This window comes from Anabrus simplex, chromosome 4 (genome assembly GCF_040414725.1).
Source record: "Anabrus simplex isolate iqAnaSimp1 chromosome 4, ASM4041472v1, whole genome shotgun sequence".
Classification (NCBI taxonomy): Eukaryota; Metazoa; Arthropoda; class Insecta; order Orthoptera; family Tettigoniidae; genus Anabrus; species Anabrus simplex.
The window spans coordinates 172,377,109-172,396,259 of NC_090268.1; the positions used below are offsets into that span (position 1 = coordinate 172,377,109).

Below are 19,151 nucleotides of genomic sequence, written 5' to 3' on the forward strand. Positions count from 1 at the left end.
TAAATAGGAACAAGGCACCTGGAATTGATGATATTCCCTCTGAATTACTGACTGCCTTAGGAGAAACCAGCATGGTAAGGTTATTTCATTTCGTGTGCAGGATGTATGAGACAGGAGAAGTCCCATCCGATTTTCGGCAGAATGTTGTTATACCTATTCCCAAGAAAGCCGGTGCTGACAGGTGTGAAAACTACCGCACCATTAGTTTAGTATCTCATGCCTGCAAAATTTTAACAAGTATTATTTACAGAAGAATGGAAAAACAAGTTGAAGCTGAGTTGGGAGAAGATCAATTTGGCTTCAGAAGAAATGTAGGAACACGTGAAGCAATCCTGACTTTACGTCTGATCTTAGAGGATGGAATCAAGAAGGACAAGCCCACGTACATGGCATTCGTAGATCTAGAAAAGGCATTCGATAACGTTGATTGGAACAAGCTATTTATGATTCTGAAGATGATAGGGATCAGATACCGAGAACGAAGAATTATCTACAACCTGTATGAAAATCAGTCTGCAGTGATAAGAATCGAGGGCTTTGAAAAAGAAGCAGCAATCCAGAAAGGAGTGAGGCAAGGCTGCAGTTTGTCCCCTCTCCTTTTCAATGTTTACATAGAACAGGCAGTAAAGGAAATCGAAGATAAATTTGGAAAGGGAATCACAGTCCAAGGGGAGGAAATCAAAACCTTGAGATTTGCCGATGATATTGTTATTTTATCTGAGACTGCAGAAGATCTCAAGAAGTTGCTGAATGGTATGGATGAAGTCTTGGGTAAGGAGTACAAGATGAAAATAAATAAGTCCAAAACAAAAGTAATGGAGTGCAGTCGAACGAAGGCAGGTGATGTAGGAAATATTAGATTAGGGAATGAAGTCTTAAAGGAAGTAGATGAATATTGTTACTTGGGTAGTAAAATAACTAACGATGGCAGAAGTAAGGAGGACATAAAATGCAGACTAGCACAAGCAAGGCAGAGCTTTCTTAAGAAAAGAAATTTGCTCACTTCAAACATTGATATCGGAATTAGAAAGATGTTTTTGAAGACTTTCGTGTGGAGCGTGGCATTGTATGGAAGTGAAATATGGACGATAACTAGCTCAGAAAGAAAGAGAATAGAAGCTTTTGAAATGTGGTGTTACAGAAGAATGCTGAAGGTGAGATGGATAGATCGAATCACGAATGAAGAGATACTGAATCGAATTGGTGAGAGGAGATCGATTTGGCTAAATTTGATGAGAAGAAGAGATAGAATGATAGGACACATCTTAAGACACCCAGGACTTGTTCAGTTGGTTTTAGAAGGATGTGTAGGTGGTAAGAACGGTAGGGGTAGACCAAGGTATGAATATGACAAGCAGATTAGAGCAGATGTAGGATGCAATAGTTACGTAGAAATGAAAAGGTTAGCACAGGATAGGGTGGCATGGAGAGCTGCATCAAACCAGTCTATGGACTGATGACTCAAACACACACACCCTGAGTTTTTTTGAAGCAGGCCTAAATTTCAGAATGCATATTCATTTCAATCTAGGTGTGTCATTTTACCCGGACCAAGCCTAAAATGACATACTGTGAGCTTTTTAGATTTTTTTCTTTTTAATAACTAACATGTGAGAAACACTCATTCCAACTATACTGAATGATTACTAATACTTCCTATGTCATGAGAAATGTGTAATCGTTTATTTATGTATTAACACACGCTTTATATCTAAATTTAGGATATGTCATTTTAGGCCAGTCTCCCCTAATATACATTTCTGGCTATACAGCAAGAACAATATCCAGAAGGATAAGCTGTGACACATGTTTAGGTCTCTTGCAGAGTAATGAAACAGATGACCCCTATTTTGAAGAACTCCAGAGAGGTGGGTTAGTGGTGCCATCAGATTGAGTTGTATGTGTCTGCATTACAGTTACAGGAACATTTACTTTGTTGGTATCTGAAGAGTGAAGACTAGGTACCTGGACTGTGAAAATCAAAAAGAATTTCTCTTCTCTATATCCAGAGCTGTTTTAGGAAGGGATGAAAATTAATAGTTCTGGTTTGAACGCTTTCGTTGTGGGGGGGGGCAATAACGGTCTGATAGATAGTTTATTGTCTACATTTTCCAATGTGGTGTAAAATAATATTAGACAAAGTAGATGAAGAATAAGAGTTATGTTGGCAGTGAGGATAAAAACATTAAGTGGAGGAAGCTGTCAACATTCCACAATAATTGAGCTTGTGAATACTGTTCTTGAAGTGTTTTGTTTTTATTCATGTAAAATGTGTATTTCTAACTTCTGTGAATGCATTTACTGATGTGTGCGTTTCATAGTATCATTTTACGAAGAGTGTGGATTTATTATAATCATCGTGTTGGTCTAAATGTAGTAAATATGTGTGAAGTCATTCAAAGTCGGACACGCCCTCTTTTATCTCGGCCTCCACTAGACAGATAGGAACAGCATTGCCAAGCGTACCTTCCGGCTTTAAGTGTAGATGGCTCTGATATGTGTCATCAAATAAAATCTTGGGAGCAGTTGGGACTGCAAACAGGTTCGTGGTGCTGTGCCATTCTAGAAAGCCTTGACAGCCAAGAGAAAAAGAAAACATGTGAGACAGCAAAGTAAGAAGAAGATACATAAGTAGAAGGCAAAAATGAACAGGATTATGGTTATGGACTGTTTTGATTTCCTACACTGATGTGTACACATTATGTACACATTATTTTTATTGCCATTTCCCACAAATGTGTTTTTATAGATCCGTCCGTCCGTCCATCCATCCATCCATTATCTAAAGGCTAAGCCTTGTCGCTGCAGCCACATCCCACGATCTTCAGCAGTCCTTTTCATCGTGACATAGGAAGCAAAACCCAGCTGAGTGATTATGTTCCTAAGGTATGAGAGACATGGTCTTCCTCTCAACTTCTTCCCTAGGACATTCTTCAAAGACATTCTGGAGAAAGGTGTCATGTTGTAGGACATGTCCAAGAAATTTAACTTTCCTACGCTCTATTGAATAAATTAAGGTCCGTTTCTCATCAAAGTCATTCAAGATTTGGATATTAGTCTTTTTTTCTGTCTAACTCATCTCTGTCAGTCTTCTCCAAAACCACATTTCTGCAGCTTCTAGCATTGATTGTGCTTGTTTTCCCAAAGTCCAGGTCTCAAAACTGTAAGTTAGCACACTCCAAACAAAGGTTTTAACAAATTTCTTCCTGGTTTCAATTCATATGTGCTTATTTAACAATAGATTTTTCCTGCTTTGAAGCACTTGTTATGCCATAGCAATTCTTTTTTGACTTCTGTCAGGCACTGATTATCATTGGTAATAACACTACCCAGATAACAAAATTCTTTAACCTGATCTTTTTTTTTTTTCACAGCCTAATTCAATGTTTGTTTTCAATTCTCCTCTTCTTTTGAATTACCATCATTTTCGTTTTCTTTGTGTTTATTTTTAGCCTGGACTTCTCTAACGTGTTGTTTAGTATACCGAGCATCCTAGTCATTTTATGCTCTGAATCAGCTATTAATGCAATATAATCTGCAAAGCAAATACTATGAATTTGTTTACCATTAAATTTATCCCTTTGGTTTTTCCTTTTATTCTTCTAATAGCGAATTCTATGAATATATTAAACAGATAAGGTGGTAAAGGACAGCCTTGCCACACTCCTCTTCTTATTCTTGCTTCTCTTGTCGTTTCATTGATGTTTATTTCCATGCTTTGGGCTCTATACAGGTTAAAAAGCAAACATCTGTCCTTCCAATCAAGACCCAACGTTCTCAGAGTTTAAAATAATAACTTCCAGTCAACCTTGTCGAATGCTTTCTCTAAATCCGTGAAAGTTACATAAGTTTTCCTGTTAACTTCCAGTCTTCTCTCCAGGATTTGACGCAGAGCTAGAATTGCTTCTCCTGATTGTCGTCATCTAAATTCTGTTCAATTTTCCTGCTGATTCGACCTTTAAGTATTGTCAGTAGGATTTTAGAAGCATGGGATAGAATGGCTATTGTTCTGTAATCTGAACAGTTCTTGGCATTTCCTTTCTTTGGGAGTATTACTGTCCGGCTCTTTATGAAATCAGGTGGTATGATTCCTTCTTCACAGCAGTTTGTAATGATATCAAACAATCTCTCTTTCATGATGTCTCCACAATTCTTTAGGAGCTCTGCTGAAATGTTATCAAGACCTATGGCTTTTTTATCCTTTAATAAGTGTAGAGCCATATTAAACTCACATTTTGTAATTGGTGGGCCTTTCCTTTCTACCTCAATCAGGCTCTCATCCTCTGCATATTCCCGAATGTTATCTATTTCCTGACCTTCATATATATCTTCAATATATTGCTTCCAGCGGTCACCTACCTCCTCATTTTCAAAAAGAATATTTCCTGCTTTGTTTTTAACCATGTTACTTCTGCTAATTTTCTTGTTCTGCAATGATTTTATGTTAAAATATGCCTCATCAGATTTCCCTGCTTTTAAATCTTGTTCAATGTCCTCGCCAATTTCATTTATTTCAGAAACTATTGCATCAAAGTACTTGAAATTTTCAGGATATGTTTACGGGTTGATTTCCATTAATTTGATGAAAAATAATTATTGTACTGTTTATAGAACTTTATAAAAAATATAACCTGATTTATATTTGATTTTGGGAATTTTGGCATTAAAAAATCCTAGAACAAAATTTTGAAACACTAGAACAATAATTCTTCGATGAAATATACCTTATAGATCCTTCTCTGTGTGTGCCAAATTTCAAATTTTTCATTTTATAGTTAGCTTATAAATTATACTTTTTTAAAATTATTATGACTTATGACACCAAATATTTTTACATACATACATACATTATCATTATAGACTGTTATGCCTTTCAACGTTCAGTCTGAAAGCCTCTGAGAATTTACTAAACGTCGCCACAATCCTCGATTTGCAACTAGTGTTGTGGCCTCATTTAGTTCTATACCTCTTATCTTTAAATCGTCAGAAACCGAGTCTAACCATCGTCGTCTTGGTCTCCCTCTACTTCTCTTACCCTCCATAACAGAGTCCATTATTCTCCTAGGTAACCTATCCTCCTCCATTCGTCTCACATGACCCCACCACCGAAGCCGGTTTATGCGTACAGCTTCATCCATCGAGTTCATTCCTAAATTAGCCTTTATCTCCTCATTTCGAGTACCCTCCTGCCATTGTTCCCACCTGTTTGCACCAGCAATCATTCTTGCTACTTTCATGTCTGTTACTTCTAACTTATGAATAAGATATCCTGAGTCCACCCAGCTTTCGCTCCCGTAAAGCAAAGTTGGTCTGAAAACAGACCGATGTAAAGATAGTTTCGTATGGGAGCTGACTTCCCTCTTACAGAATACTGCTGATCGCAACTGCGAGCTCACTGCATTAGCTTTACTACACCTTGATTCAATCTCACTATATTACCATCCTGGGAGAACACACAACCTAAATACTTGAAATTATCGACCTGTTCTAGCTTTGTATCACCAATCTGACATTCAATTCTGTTGAATTTCTTACCTACTGACATCAATTTAGTCTTCGAGAGGCTAATTTTCATACCATACTCATTGCACCTATTTTCAAGTTCCAAGATATTAGACTGCGGGCTTTCGGCACAGTCTGCCATTAAGACCAAGTCGTCAGCATAGGCCAAACTGCTTACTACATTTCCACCTAACTGAATCCCTCCCTGCCATTTTATACCTTTCAGCAGATGATCCATGTAAACTATGAACAGCAAAGGTGAAAGATTACAGCCTTGTCTAACCCCTGTAAGTACCCTGAACCAAGAACTCATTCTACCATCAATTCTCACTGAAGCCCAATTGTCAACATAAATGCCTTTGATTGATTTTAATAATCTACCTTTAATTCCATAGTCCCCCAGTATGGCGAACATCTTTTCCCTCGGTACCCTGTCATATGCTTTCTCTAGATCTACGAAACATAAACACAACTGCCCATTCCTCTCGTAGCATTTTTCAATTACCTGGCGCATACTGAAAATCTGATCCTGACAGCCTCTCTGTGGTCTGAAACCACACTGGTTTTCATCCAACTTCCTCTCAATGACTGATCGCACCCTCCCTTCCAAGATGCCAGTGAATACTTTGCCTGGTATACTAATCAATGAGATACCTTGATAGTTGTTGCAATCCTATATTTTTAATGTTGATAAAATTGAAACCATGTTTTATTTTAGGCCTTGAACTCTTAAATCTAGTAGAGTGAACTTAGTTATCTATGTGTATAAATTTTCACTACAATGGAGTAAGTGGCTCTGACAAGAAGATAAGAAATGTGAAAATTGATTTTTTTCACCCAAACGTGAGGGACTGAGATCATCATGATGTATTAATTACAAGAACAATGACATGTGCTGACTTGAACATCATTTGATAGGATCTGTAATGGGTCTGCAAGTTTCTCTCAAGTAATGGAAGCAAGTGAAATAGAGGAAACCAGGTAAGAACTAGAGAGAGACAAGAAGACTAAACCAAACTTCAAAACTCTTCCACATCAGAAACTACCATCTGATTACCTAGATTATATTCAACAAATCAGTAGTATTCTCAGCCTGCGAGGAGTCGGCAGGATTTGTCAAGAGAAAGAATCAGAACTAGTTTTATGAAAATGAAATTCAAAGTCTCGTGGAGACCAAAATGGAAAAAAGTACATCCTTCGGCAAAATGATCCCAATTAAGCTGTCAAGGCACTACAACACTAAGTTGAACTACAGAGAACTCAAATACTGAAGAACCACCAATGGTGGACTGTCATATCACTTGAAACACAGGATAAAAAAGTCTCTTCAATGCCACGGTCTAAACCAGTGGTTCCCAACCTTTTGTGGCCCATCTCCCCTTCGTGGAGGCTGACTAAACACCTGTCGCCCCCTTTTCATTTTCATTGTAATGTCTAATTTTAATTTGAAGTAAAATGTAAATAATAAAGCAGTTTTATTATTTTAAACAATTTTATTACTGTATGTAATCCGGTCACTCCTAAATGAAATAGAAAAAATTAAAATGTACATTTTTACAGATTTTTACAAAACTAATAAGTGAAATAATTAACTAAGATCATTGACATATATTTTAAAAACAGGAGTACATGTTTTCATTTTTAAATAAGAATCTGAAAAAATTTAGAAAGTTGACAGTTAAAATTTGAAAAAATTAATGAAAGTTTGAAAACTTTGTTATTGTTTTACTTTACCATTTCAATGGCTGCTTTGTGCTTGGTGGATTTCAGTTAAAGCTTGAATATCCGGCTTTTTGTTCGTCAAGTTCAGGCGCAAGTCTCCTTTGAGGCAAATGTCCAACTTATTTCTTTGTATTGTGAGGAGCTGGACAACAGAACTAAATCCTTTTTCAACTAAATATGTTGACAGGAATGAGATGAGAAGCGGTTCAGTTTTTTCACACAGTTGTGGATAAGTGTCCATAAGCTTCATCCAGGCTAACTCGTAACCGCTCTGCTTGAAAATGATTTTCACCTCACAGTCATACTTCAGATGTAGAAACTCCTTCTGAAAAGATTTATCAAGCTTATCCACAGCTTCAAACGTGGATGGATATAGAATCCAATCCGGGATTTATAACTTGGTCACATCTTCAAATCTTGATTCCATATCAGTTTTTTATTGGTCAAGGTGATCAGTAACAATTAGGATTTTGTCTTCTGGGAGTTCAGTAGTCTTCTTATCTGGCAGTGAACACTTTTTCAGGGTCGGAAACTAAATCAGCACTTTACGGCCAATATTTACCTTGTGAATCTCAAAACTGGCGATGAATGATGAAATAATTCCTTTGGCCTTTTGATAAGGTTCATCTTGTTTCCTTGAAGCCTTATAATTGACTTCGTTCATTTTTCAAAAATATCAGTAAGGTATGCCAGTTCCAAATTGCGTTTCTTCAAATTCTCACTTTAAACAGGATCAGACATGTCGAGAAACTCAGTAACTGTGTCAAATAATTCGAAGAAAAGGCGCAAACAGTTTCCTATGGAAAGCCACCTCACGGCCGTATGTAGAAGCAAGCGTTCAAATTCCTCAACTTTTCATGGCAAAGTTGTCAGAAGAGATGGTCATTGAGGGAATTAGCTTTGATATTGGTGACTCCAGGAATAACAAGTTAAGAAAGTTGACAGTTAAAATTTGAAAAATAAATGAAAGTTTGAAAACTTTGTTACTGTTTTATTTTACCTTTTCAATGGCTGCTTTGTGCTTGGTGGATTTCAGTTAAAGCTTGAATATTCGGCTTTATGTTCGTCAAGTTCAGATGCAAGTCTCCCTTGAGGCTGTTGCGCTGAGCAACACCACTTCAATGACCTCTGCCACTTCTCTCTTAAGGTGGGCTAGAAACCCAGCATAACGACCTGACAAGGCAGGAGCACTGTCTGTTGCGCAAGCACTCACGTTTGTTAGGGGAATCTCTTTCTCCTCAAAATAAAAGTGCACCACTTTAAATTTTGATGATCCCTTCGTATCAGAGATCAAAGTTCTAGCAAACAACATTTCCTCGGTAATTTCCTTTTGTTCATTGATATACCTCACATAAGCTAATAAAATTGCTTTGTTATCAATCACAGTTGTTTCATCAGTCTGAAAAGCAAATTTACTTTCTTTCAACAAATTGGTGACTTTGGATTCAACATCCGTGGCCATTTCGTCAGTTCGCCTGGAAACAGTGTTGTTGCTCAAAGGAACCTTTGATCTTATTACTAGGGCCCTCGCCTAGCATGATTTCAACCATTTTTTTTGGTAGTCGGTAAAACAAGAGTTTTGCCAATTGTGTGAGGTTTACCACACTTAGCGATCAATAAAGACACCTCGTAAGAAGCAAGAAGACTTTTCTTTTTTTCGATTTATGAATTTCATTTTCTGTATTGACATCTACCAATCGTCACAAAAGGAAAGAAAAATTCCACCTAATCAATACATTTATTTTCTTGTAAAATATTACAATCTAGGACTGGTTTCAACCCTTCATAGGTCATCCTCAGCTATATCAGAATCACATTCGCATTTCTATCTTATACCTCTGAAAGACCTTCATGATATATTGTTTCATAATTTTCAGTGAAAACTTATCTTAAAAACTTACAAATTACTAAGTGTTGTGTTAAAATTAAAAATTAAAATTACAAACTTTGTCTATTATATTTGTTACCGTGTTTTAGCGGTAGGTAGAGGTGAAAGAAGGTGCGGGCGTGAACGGGTCTCAAACTACGGAATCAAAGTTAATGTAAAATTTAACAAGGTTATATTTTCTTTCCAAAATTCAGAAATAACAAGAATGGCAGGTACGGAGTAGCAAGACCACAAGGTACAATTACAGTATTTACAGGATTTGGGCTTCAAGCCCTGAAAACACAATTCTTGAGCAACTAGCCCAACTTTACGATATACAAATTCCAACAACGGGGCAGAAGACCCCAATCAAAACCTTGAGCACTTGCTCCAAATTACACAGTAAAGCCTCCTCGAGGCATACAACACTCAGTTTTCAAAAAAAAAGAGCCACTCGCTCTCTACTTTAAGCCTCTCCCAGGCCACACCAAACTCCACCTTCAAGCTGTCCTCAACGGACATAAACACAGGGGTAAAATACCCAATCTACTGAGGCCTATTAAGTGAGAAAAGTTTAATTGTATGGCCTCTAAAATACCAACTTGAAAGGAGGCTCTCCGCACTCCTAATACACTTTATTTAAAACCTACTTGGCGCTAGGCCTTTAAAGCAAGGGCTAATCCCATACTACAGAGGTGACTTCAGAAAAGAACAATTTACATTATATTAACGAAGAATAGGTTGAGAAAAATAAGTTCACCTCAAAACAATATGATTGGGAGCTCGAGAGGGTTAAGCACTCTCTATCCCGATATGCAGTTTAAAAGATGAAATAGATACAAGTTTCTTTACATTTTAAGGAAGGTTACATAATGGAAAAAGCTTCGGACCCGCCCCGAGAGTTAAACTGCTGAGCAAGCAAGAAAAGAAGGAATTAATCGGCCATTACCTGGTTGTTGACTGTCGCCGAAGAAAGAGGCGCTTCCCGCCCCCTGCTATGCACTTTACACACTGAAAGATGGAACAGAAGTGGCGCAGAGACCCAAAAATCAGCAGTTTATATACTCTCGCGGAAGGTTCTAGGCGTTAGGGGAATGAAAACACCCGCCCACAATCACTTTATTGGGTAGGATACAGCAACATATTCAAGTTGGGGGAAGATACCTCGGATTGGTCAGAAATAAATTGAAGAAATTCGGGATTGGATACATACAAAACAAGGGGAAAGAAAGGGTTAATATTGCCAACTTAACTAATGACTGAAAGAAATTTAGCAAAGAACAAACTTTTGAAATTACATTTTCTCCAAAAAAAACCAGTTCTTTCACTTCCCACCAGGGTGCACTATTGTTGATCTTCAGTAGTGTCCTCTAGAAGAGAAAGTTCACACTTCTTACTTCAAGCAAAACAAAAACACATCAAAAATGACACAGTTCTAAAACTCCAAAATTTCCAGGTAGTGACATCTTCTGAGAAAGTAGAAAATTAATACCGTCAATAAAGTTCAGACTTCCTCCAGCAGAGGAGTTTCAATTGGCGCACATTTTAAATTAGCGGCGTGGAGGTGTACCGCCCGGTACAATATTCATGCCCTTTGGCTGACAGAATGCGTCCTTGGGTTGATTAAGCATCTATCTTAGGTATTGTTGCTTATTCTGTTGAATCGATTCCCTTTTATACTTATGTACAATCGTGAATAGACTATCAGTAAAATTTGATAAATAAAACTTGCGTGATAATTATAATTAAAATTCATGTTACATCTTTACACCATATTGCTGGAGTGATATTATTTTAGGTAGAATATAAATGCGTGTTGACCTCTATAAAATATTTTTACATAAAAACACTAATATATTTTAAAGTCTAATCATTGTACTTTAAAGTCTAAAATACTTATTGCTTTGGACCTTGCGTTGTTATGTGGTAAAATATTGTAACAATTTGTCTTTATATAAAATCAGATATAGATAATATTTAAATATGCCGTGTATGGTTGGCTTTTAAGTCTAATGATTAAATGTCAGTTCCTTCTTGCATAAAATTAAAAGTTTCATATTATGTTGATTATGTATTGTATAAAATATAAATGTCTATTAAATAGAATGCTTATCATTTACTACAGAAGTTTTTTAAAAACACTTGAATGTCCAGTAATATAGTCAGTGTATTAGTGACACTGAAACGTGTTGGCCTTAATTCTTGCGTTATATTTCCATAATTTGCCTTTTTTTATATATGTCGAATATTGGTCTTTATAGGTTCCATTTGTAAATAACAGCACTTTCCTATAATTGTGAAATGGATCAATATAAGCTTGATACGTGTTAAATTATGCACTATATGTGTGATTCAGTTCTGGCTTAACTTCTGTTCTGGAGTTTTCTCCCATCAAATGCCGTAAGAATGTGGTGGTTCATTTCCCTTTTTGAGGCTGGTAAAGTCTGTAAGCCAAAATGAATGAAGTGAGTTAGATTTCAATAGAAGTGTAATATTGTGTGAATTTGTAAAGCCTGAATTAATTTACTTACTGCTGGATGTTTGAAATGCGAGTTTCTTGGCCGTTTGACGAGTAATGTACCTCGTACTGATGGTTCTAGTGTTGTCTGTTGTGAGAGGGGCGGAGGGGTAAGTAGGGGAGGTTGTTATGTGTGTATGGGCGGAGTCACTGAGGTTCGCTGTCTGCGCCGTAGCTTGTGTATGACGTCATCTGTTGACTATTTTGACGTAGTCGTTTTTTAAGACAGGAACGATTTTATTGAACAATATATTAGTTTTTTCAAATAACTCATTTATGTTATAATTAGGATTTGCATACTGATCTAGTCTTATACATAATTCTTCACTTATATTAAGCAAAGGACCTTTAGGTTCTACATTTAATATTTTTAAATCGTTATTTATGTCCGTAAAATTGTGCTTATATTCATGCATATGTTGCCCTATTGCCGAGAAATGATTATGCCGAATTGCGTTTACGTGCTCATTATATCTAGTCGTGAAATTCCTGCCCGTACGCCCCACATAACTTGTTAAACAGTTGTTACATTCCATTCGGTAGACTCCTGATTGAAGATATTTGTTACTACTATTTACTGATTTGCTATTATATATGACATGCCTATTATTTTGTGAAGTCTTAAATGCTATTTTAATGTTATGCTTCTTCAGAACATTGGTTAGTGAATTTCTTTGTACTTTAATTGTGGGGTCTTTACGTATTGTGCGGAATGTGTTATTATTGAAACATTCTTTTGTTTTTTGAATGTACATATCTTTGTTCATAATTACCGTTGTGTTTCCTTTGTAGGCTTTTGTTATCAGGAGATTATCACGTTTGACCTTTTCTTTTAGGCTATTAATGTGTGTTTTGTCCATTTTATTGCTATTAGATATGTTTTCTTGTATTCTGTTGATGTACTGCGGGAGTTTTTTTACAGTATCGTGTCTAACTTCCTCACGTATTTCATGCGGAATTCTCTGTGTGGCTAATTCTGTTTCTGCTATTGCGGTAGTAACGTTCTGTAGTATTGAGGCGTTATTCCAGTTATGTTTTGGTCCTTTGCTTAAAACTTCATACTCTGCTTTACTGAATATTGTATCCGTGAGATTTTTTAATGGTGGGTAAAACTGATGCATTCTATCTCCTGTGGACTGAGCTAAGTTATTATTTTCTGTAAGGTGAGTTATCTGTTTTTCTTTCTGAGTTCGTTTCAAGGTTTCTAATTTCTTGTCTAGGGTGTTCTGTTTTTTTATGGCTAGATGTTCAATTTTCTCATTCGTAACATGTTGGAAGTGATCCCAATAGCTACGTGGTAGCTCTTGGGATACTTTCAAATGTAAAGGGTATAGTATATTATTCAAGTGTTGTTTTTTACGATAAAAAAAATTTTCAGTTTTTATCCAGATTTTATTGGTTTTCTTTAAAGTGTCACGTGTCTGTCTTGTGTTTCTATGTTTGTTGTTATATTTTGTTAAAAACTTTGGAATTAGGTCATATTTTGTTCAATAAAATCGTTCCTGTCTTAAAAAACGACTACGTCAAAATAGTCAACAGACGACGTCATACACAAGCTACGGCGCAGACAGCGAACCTCAGTGACTCCGCCCATACACACATAACAACCTCCCCTACTTACCCCTCCGCCCCTCTCACAACAGATAACACTAGAACCATCAGTACGAGGTACATTACTCGTCAAACGGCCAAGAAACTCGCATTTCAAACATCCAGCAGTAAGTAAATTAATTCAGGCTTTACAAATTCACACAATATTACACTTCTATTGAAATCTAACTCACTTCATTCATTTTGGCTTACAGACTTTACCAGCCTCAAAAAGGGAAATGAACCACCACATTCTTACGGCATTTGATGGGAGAAAACTCCAGAACAGAAGTTAAGCCAGAACTGAATCACACATATAGTGCATAATTTAACACGTATCAAGCTTATATTGATCCATTTCACAATTATAGGAAAGTGCTGTTATTTACAAATGGAACCTATAAAGACCAACATTCGACATATAAAAAAAAAGGCTAATTATGGAAATATAACGCAAGAATCAAGGCCAACACGTTTCAGTGTCACTAATACACTGACTATATTACTAGACATTCAAGTGTTTTTTAAAAAACTTCTGTAGTAAATGATAAGCATTCTATTTAATAGACATTTATATTTTATACAATACATAATATAATATGAAACTTGTAATTTTATGCAAGAAGGAACTGACATTTAATCATTAGACTTAAAAGCCAACCATATACGGCATATTTAAATATTATCTATATCTGATGTTATATAAAGACAAATTGTTACAATATTTTACCACATAACAACGCAAGATCCAAAGCAATAAGTATTTTAGACTTTAAAGTACAATTATTAGACTTTAAAATATATTAGTGTGTTTATGTAAAAATATTTTATAGAGGTCAACACGCATTTATATTCTACCTGAAATAATATCACTCAAGCAATATGGTGTAAAAATGTAACATGAATTTTAATTATCACGCAAGTTTTATTTATCAAATTTTACTGATAGTCTATTCACGATTGTACATAAGTATAAAAGGGAATCGATTCAACAGAATAAGCAACAATACCTAAGATAGATGCTTAATCAACCCAAGGACGCATTCTGTCAGCCAAAGGGCATGAATATAATAGACAAAGTTTGTAATTTTAATTTTTAATTTTAACGCAACGCTTAGTAATTTGTAAGTTTTTAAGATAAGTTTTCACTGAAAATTATGAAACAATATATCATGAAGGTCTTTCAGAGGTATAAGATAGAAATCCAAATGTGATTCTGATATAGCTGAGGATGACCTATGAAGGGTCGAAACCGGTCCTAGATTGTAATACTTTACAAGAAAATAAATGTATTGATTAGGTGGAATTTTTCTTTCCTTTTACGACGAAGAAGACCTTTGTCAAGATCGGTTGATGGTTTTTTTAATAATTCACTCACATTAGGCCGTTTATCAGCTTTAGCTTTGAGGTGTTGAAAATAACAAAGTTCTTTATTCACTTTATCACCGAGTACTCTTGATAAATGATCTTTCATTCCTGAAGGCTTCATGGCTTCATTACTAGTAAGTGTTTCATCGTACAATAGACAATGTAGAAACTGCACATTCTGCGGTGACACGATAAAACCGAATTTTAAATACTCTTCTTTTTAGAGTCCATTGTACATGAACTTCTACACATCAAAACAAACACACAAAAACAGAAAAGACACTCACAAAAACTGATGGTGAAGCACACAAAGGCTAGTTAAGACTGAAGACGTATTTAGGTCAATGGCAAGTGTGTTGTGATGGCAGGAGTGGGAGGGGTTGAGTCACCAGTGATAACCCAAATCGCCCACTTGGGAACCACTGGTCTAAACCCTCAAAAGATGGCAATCGACAGCTCAAAGATAACTCTTCCGGAAGCTACCACTGCAGGAAACATTTTGAGAGAGCACTAAACAGGTATTTACAAAATAATTGGCTCAGATCGAATCCATGCCAAAATCTTCAAAGAATCATCCTTTGGCCGTTGCAAAGACCAGGAGTCTTGTAACATTCATTCTCCACTGCAACTGTTGGCTAGGAATATTGAGAAAATATGCTTAGTTTCGCTGTTATAGAGGTAGGGTCTGCACATCTCTTGGCACAGTTGAACAGGGCCTAAATTACTTCTTGTTTCTGCTTGACCCTACCTTTTCTGTTGCCTGTTTGGGCAAAACAAAGGATACCATGAGTGTATTCTAAACCTTACCCACCCACATGGCAAGCACATAAGGTCCTGTATTAAGATGAACTAACTCAGCCATGGTTAAAAAACACAACCTATTTTTAGGCATGGTAACATCAGGAACACTCAAATGTAATGGAGAATCTGTTTGGATACCTTGAATAAATGTAAGATTAACATCACACTACCACTTTTAAAAATAAAGTGTTCTTCCCAACAACGGATGTTTAGGAAAAGTCATGTTTTTTCTTTGTGTCTATTTTCTTGCCTGATTGGATTTTGGTGCAAATCACGTGATTATCGTCGCAATTAAGTGATTTTTATTTGTCATAAAAATGCATATTTTGGCTATTTTTTGTCATAAGGTCATATTTTGAGCTATTTTCGTAGAAACGTCATATTTTGGCGGTTTGGCGACAGCTGTACCTGTGGAAAATCAGCATCAACTTCCTGAATGAGAACTAGTATTCACAAAACTGCTTTTCCGTATCACATCTGTAGTTAATACAAGTGGTATACTCTGCCTCTTCTATCAAGATTGCGCAGGAATTGTTTTCCAACAGTTTGTCACAAAGTCTGGCATATATTAAGTCGAACTTTGGAATTATATCGAGTGCAATTACTGTTTAGAAGCTGCTAGCTTAGAAATTCATGCAAGTATTGAAATTATGAGAAGTGTTGAACTTTCAGCACAACAATTACATGGCATAGTTGGCGTCAGTGTAAAAAAGAAACTTCAAAACGTGCTTAATCGAAGTGACGGTTTTCGCTGTGTGTGCAAGAGAAACTGATGTTCGTAGAGGAGAAGGTACCAGTGCATTTCAAGATGAGTGCATACTCGATAGTAGTGATTTAATATTATTTAAATATCCACCAATAAAGTCTTGTGACGTAGGAAGGAGCTTCTCTTCTTGCAAGAATAAGTTAAGTGATAATCGGAGGTCTTTCTCGCCTGATGCTTTGAAGATGAATTTTGTCGTACACTTCAGTACCACTCGCGGAGAAGAATGAAAAAGTTATGTGAGTTTGCACTATTTGCCCTGCCGCCCTACCATAATCTATCGAAAGACATCTACTTAATTTGTTTCGTGGTGCTCAGTTTAAACTTTAAGGCATTTCAATAATATTAATGTAATATGAGCTGGATTCCGAAAGACTCACCAAAAGGATATTCACAGTAACAGGAAGAGGCAAGGCTTCTAAGAACAAATGGATCACGTCAGTTAAGTCGGATATGGAACAACTAGATATCCCACTGGGACAAACTCATGACCGACTACTGTTCCGTCAAGCCATCCGACACGGAGTTTTTCCAACGTCCCTTACAAGTAAGAAGACTACAGGAACTAAGTGGACCGAGGAGAGAAAGCTGGCTCATAGTCAGCAAATGAAGGAGTATTGGAAGAAGAAGAAAGCAACAACTTTACCCAAGAGTAGATACGAGCCCCGTGGTCCTCAGTAGGCCTAAACGACAAAGAAGAAGAGGGAGAATGTAATATGAGCTTAAACTTTCCAAAATATTTTTAAAAAATAGATTGATTTCTAGTTTTCTCGTATTTCAAACCACCAATGAAGGGTGCACACATGTCTTGACATTTAAAATGTTGTGTGACCTGATAATCTTAACAAAGTTTGTATGGCCTACTTTATAGGTATGTATTCACAAATGTTTGATAAGTGAATCGAGGACAATAGACTGAATAACTGCTAAACATGTATATTCAGAAAATTAATATGAAAGTAGGAATAAAGAATTAACAAATGCGTATCAAAGGATTTGCCGTTTCGATTTATAACGTATTTTAAAATGACCATATTTAGATTAATCATTTTTGGGTCATATTTTGTAATTTTTACGTCATATTTTGTGAATTTTGAGGTCATATTTGCCTGCTTATTTGAGCTATTTTTAGGTCTTAAACATCCGAGCCCTATTAATGACCTTTGAAGTACATTATTATGTAATGTCACATTCTTTGCAAACAGACTTATTAGATGGCTTACCAAAAGTAGTTCTCTGTCTGTGGAGCTCGCATAACCCCCACACCACCTCCCAGACGACGATAGTTCATAGCACCACACAGTCGCCACTGGTTTTGTTCAGTGTCATACACTTCTATGGTTTTCAAATATGCTGTTCCATCAAAACCACCTACTGCGTACAGTTGACCATTAACAACAGCCAGACCCACCTAAAAATTACCAAAATATTACTGTTACAAACTTTCTCAGTAATAAAATATAAGGGTAAACAGAATACTGTAATTCTAAAATTCAGAGGACTGCAAGAGATATTAAGTGCAGATCAACCACTATACAAAAATAACTGCATAAAAAATGAATTAAAAATAAAAGGAAACACTTAAGAGAAAAAGAGCTGAATATTGCAGGCCAGACAGGAAAGACAAAAGAAGAGCATTATGGAAGCAAATACAAGAAATGCCTCACTTAACTATAATTCTTATTTGCTACCCTCTCCCGTAAGTCGTAGGAGCCTGATGGTTTACACCAACCAAATAAGATAGGGAGAAGATTGGCTACACTCACTGCAAAACTGGTTACAGATTCCACTTAGGCCAAGAAGATTTTCCACACTAACAGTGAGATACTGAAGTAATATCCTGTTCATGAACATTACAAGAGATATGCTTTATACGGTTAGTCAAATGGAGCGAAACACTTTTTATGGTTAGTCAAAGGGAGCGAGACACTTTTATACAGCTGGAGTACCCTTTGGTATGCTGTACGAATAAGGATGGTAACAATACAAAGTTTCACTCTCACAGCTGGCATGCTCATGCTGCTTCGTCACTACCCAACCAGGAGCGCACGCTAATGTAACTAATGCAGCAAATAGTAAATCATCAGTGACTGGAAATTTGTGTTTGAGTTGGGAGGTGTACTGATTCGGAGCCTATGATGCAATGGCATTTCTGCATACACATTTACAGTAATCTACCATTTTAGAAGAACATTTACCTTTGTGAAATTGAAGACATGACCGGAAAAATGGGTCGACCCTCAAAATTAAAATACTTGAGTTATGTGCTGCCATCTGTTGTCGGATACGAGAGCTATCTTTTGTGATGTGCTATCCTGCAGGTATCATATTAGGTTAAATACAAAAGGTGAAAGTTCTTGCATTTCTGGATTTGCTCCATCTGCAATGTCAAGAACGGGCTAACCCACCGCTGCAGCTGACATGCCTTCTAGTGGTCAATAGTGGAACTAGTGCGCAAGCATGGTAGCCAACACTGTGTAATATGTTCTAAATTATTAAGTATATTCGAGAATGGTTCTTATAGTTAAATAATGCCAGCATATTTTAGTTTTGCAAAACACAATTATTTTAGCAAGATAAAGGGCTTATAATCCCAGAATCTAATAAGTAGTAGGTAGCCATATCAATATTATAGTGCCTGAACTGTGTTTACATTGGCACTCTGTATTGATAACAAACAGAAACAATGATGGTGGTAGAAGAGGGAAGCATGGACGAAAGTGTGAAAATTAGTAGAAATTATCACAAAAGGAAGGGTAATCCAGAAAACTGGTGTAAAGAATTTGAAAAGAAGAAACGAAATAGTGAGAAAGAATATAAGAACTATGAAGGCATTGTGAAAATACCGAAATCACAAGGTACAAATTATGATTGTGTGGAAATGTCTTGATAATGTAACCGCGGATGCACGTGAGAAACTTTTTGTTGATTTCTGGGGTCTAACTAACCAGGATCTACAAAATACATACATTTTTGGTTGTGTAAATATTAATTCTGTTAAGAGAAAATACACCGATGAT

At 36.3% G+C, this 19,151-nt stretch overlaps 1 protein-coding gene across 1 annotated transcript in view; it reads right to left on the reverse strand.

Annotated features, from left to right (window-relative positions):
- dbo (Kelch-like protein diablo) overlaps positions 1-19,151 on the reverse strand; it is a 351,633-nt gene that overhangs the window by 29,622 nt on the left and 302,860 nt on the right. The window contains exon 11 of the mRNA XM_068227482.1: positions 17,355-17,542. Within this exon, the coding sequence (XP_068083583.1) occupies positions 17,355-17,542 (188 nt within the window). The remainder of the gene's footprint in view (positions 1-17,354; positions 17,543-19,151) is intronic.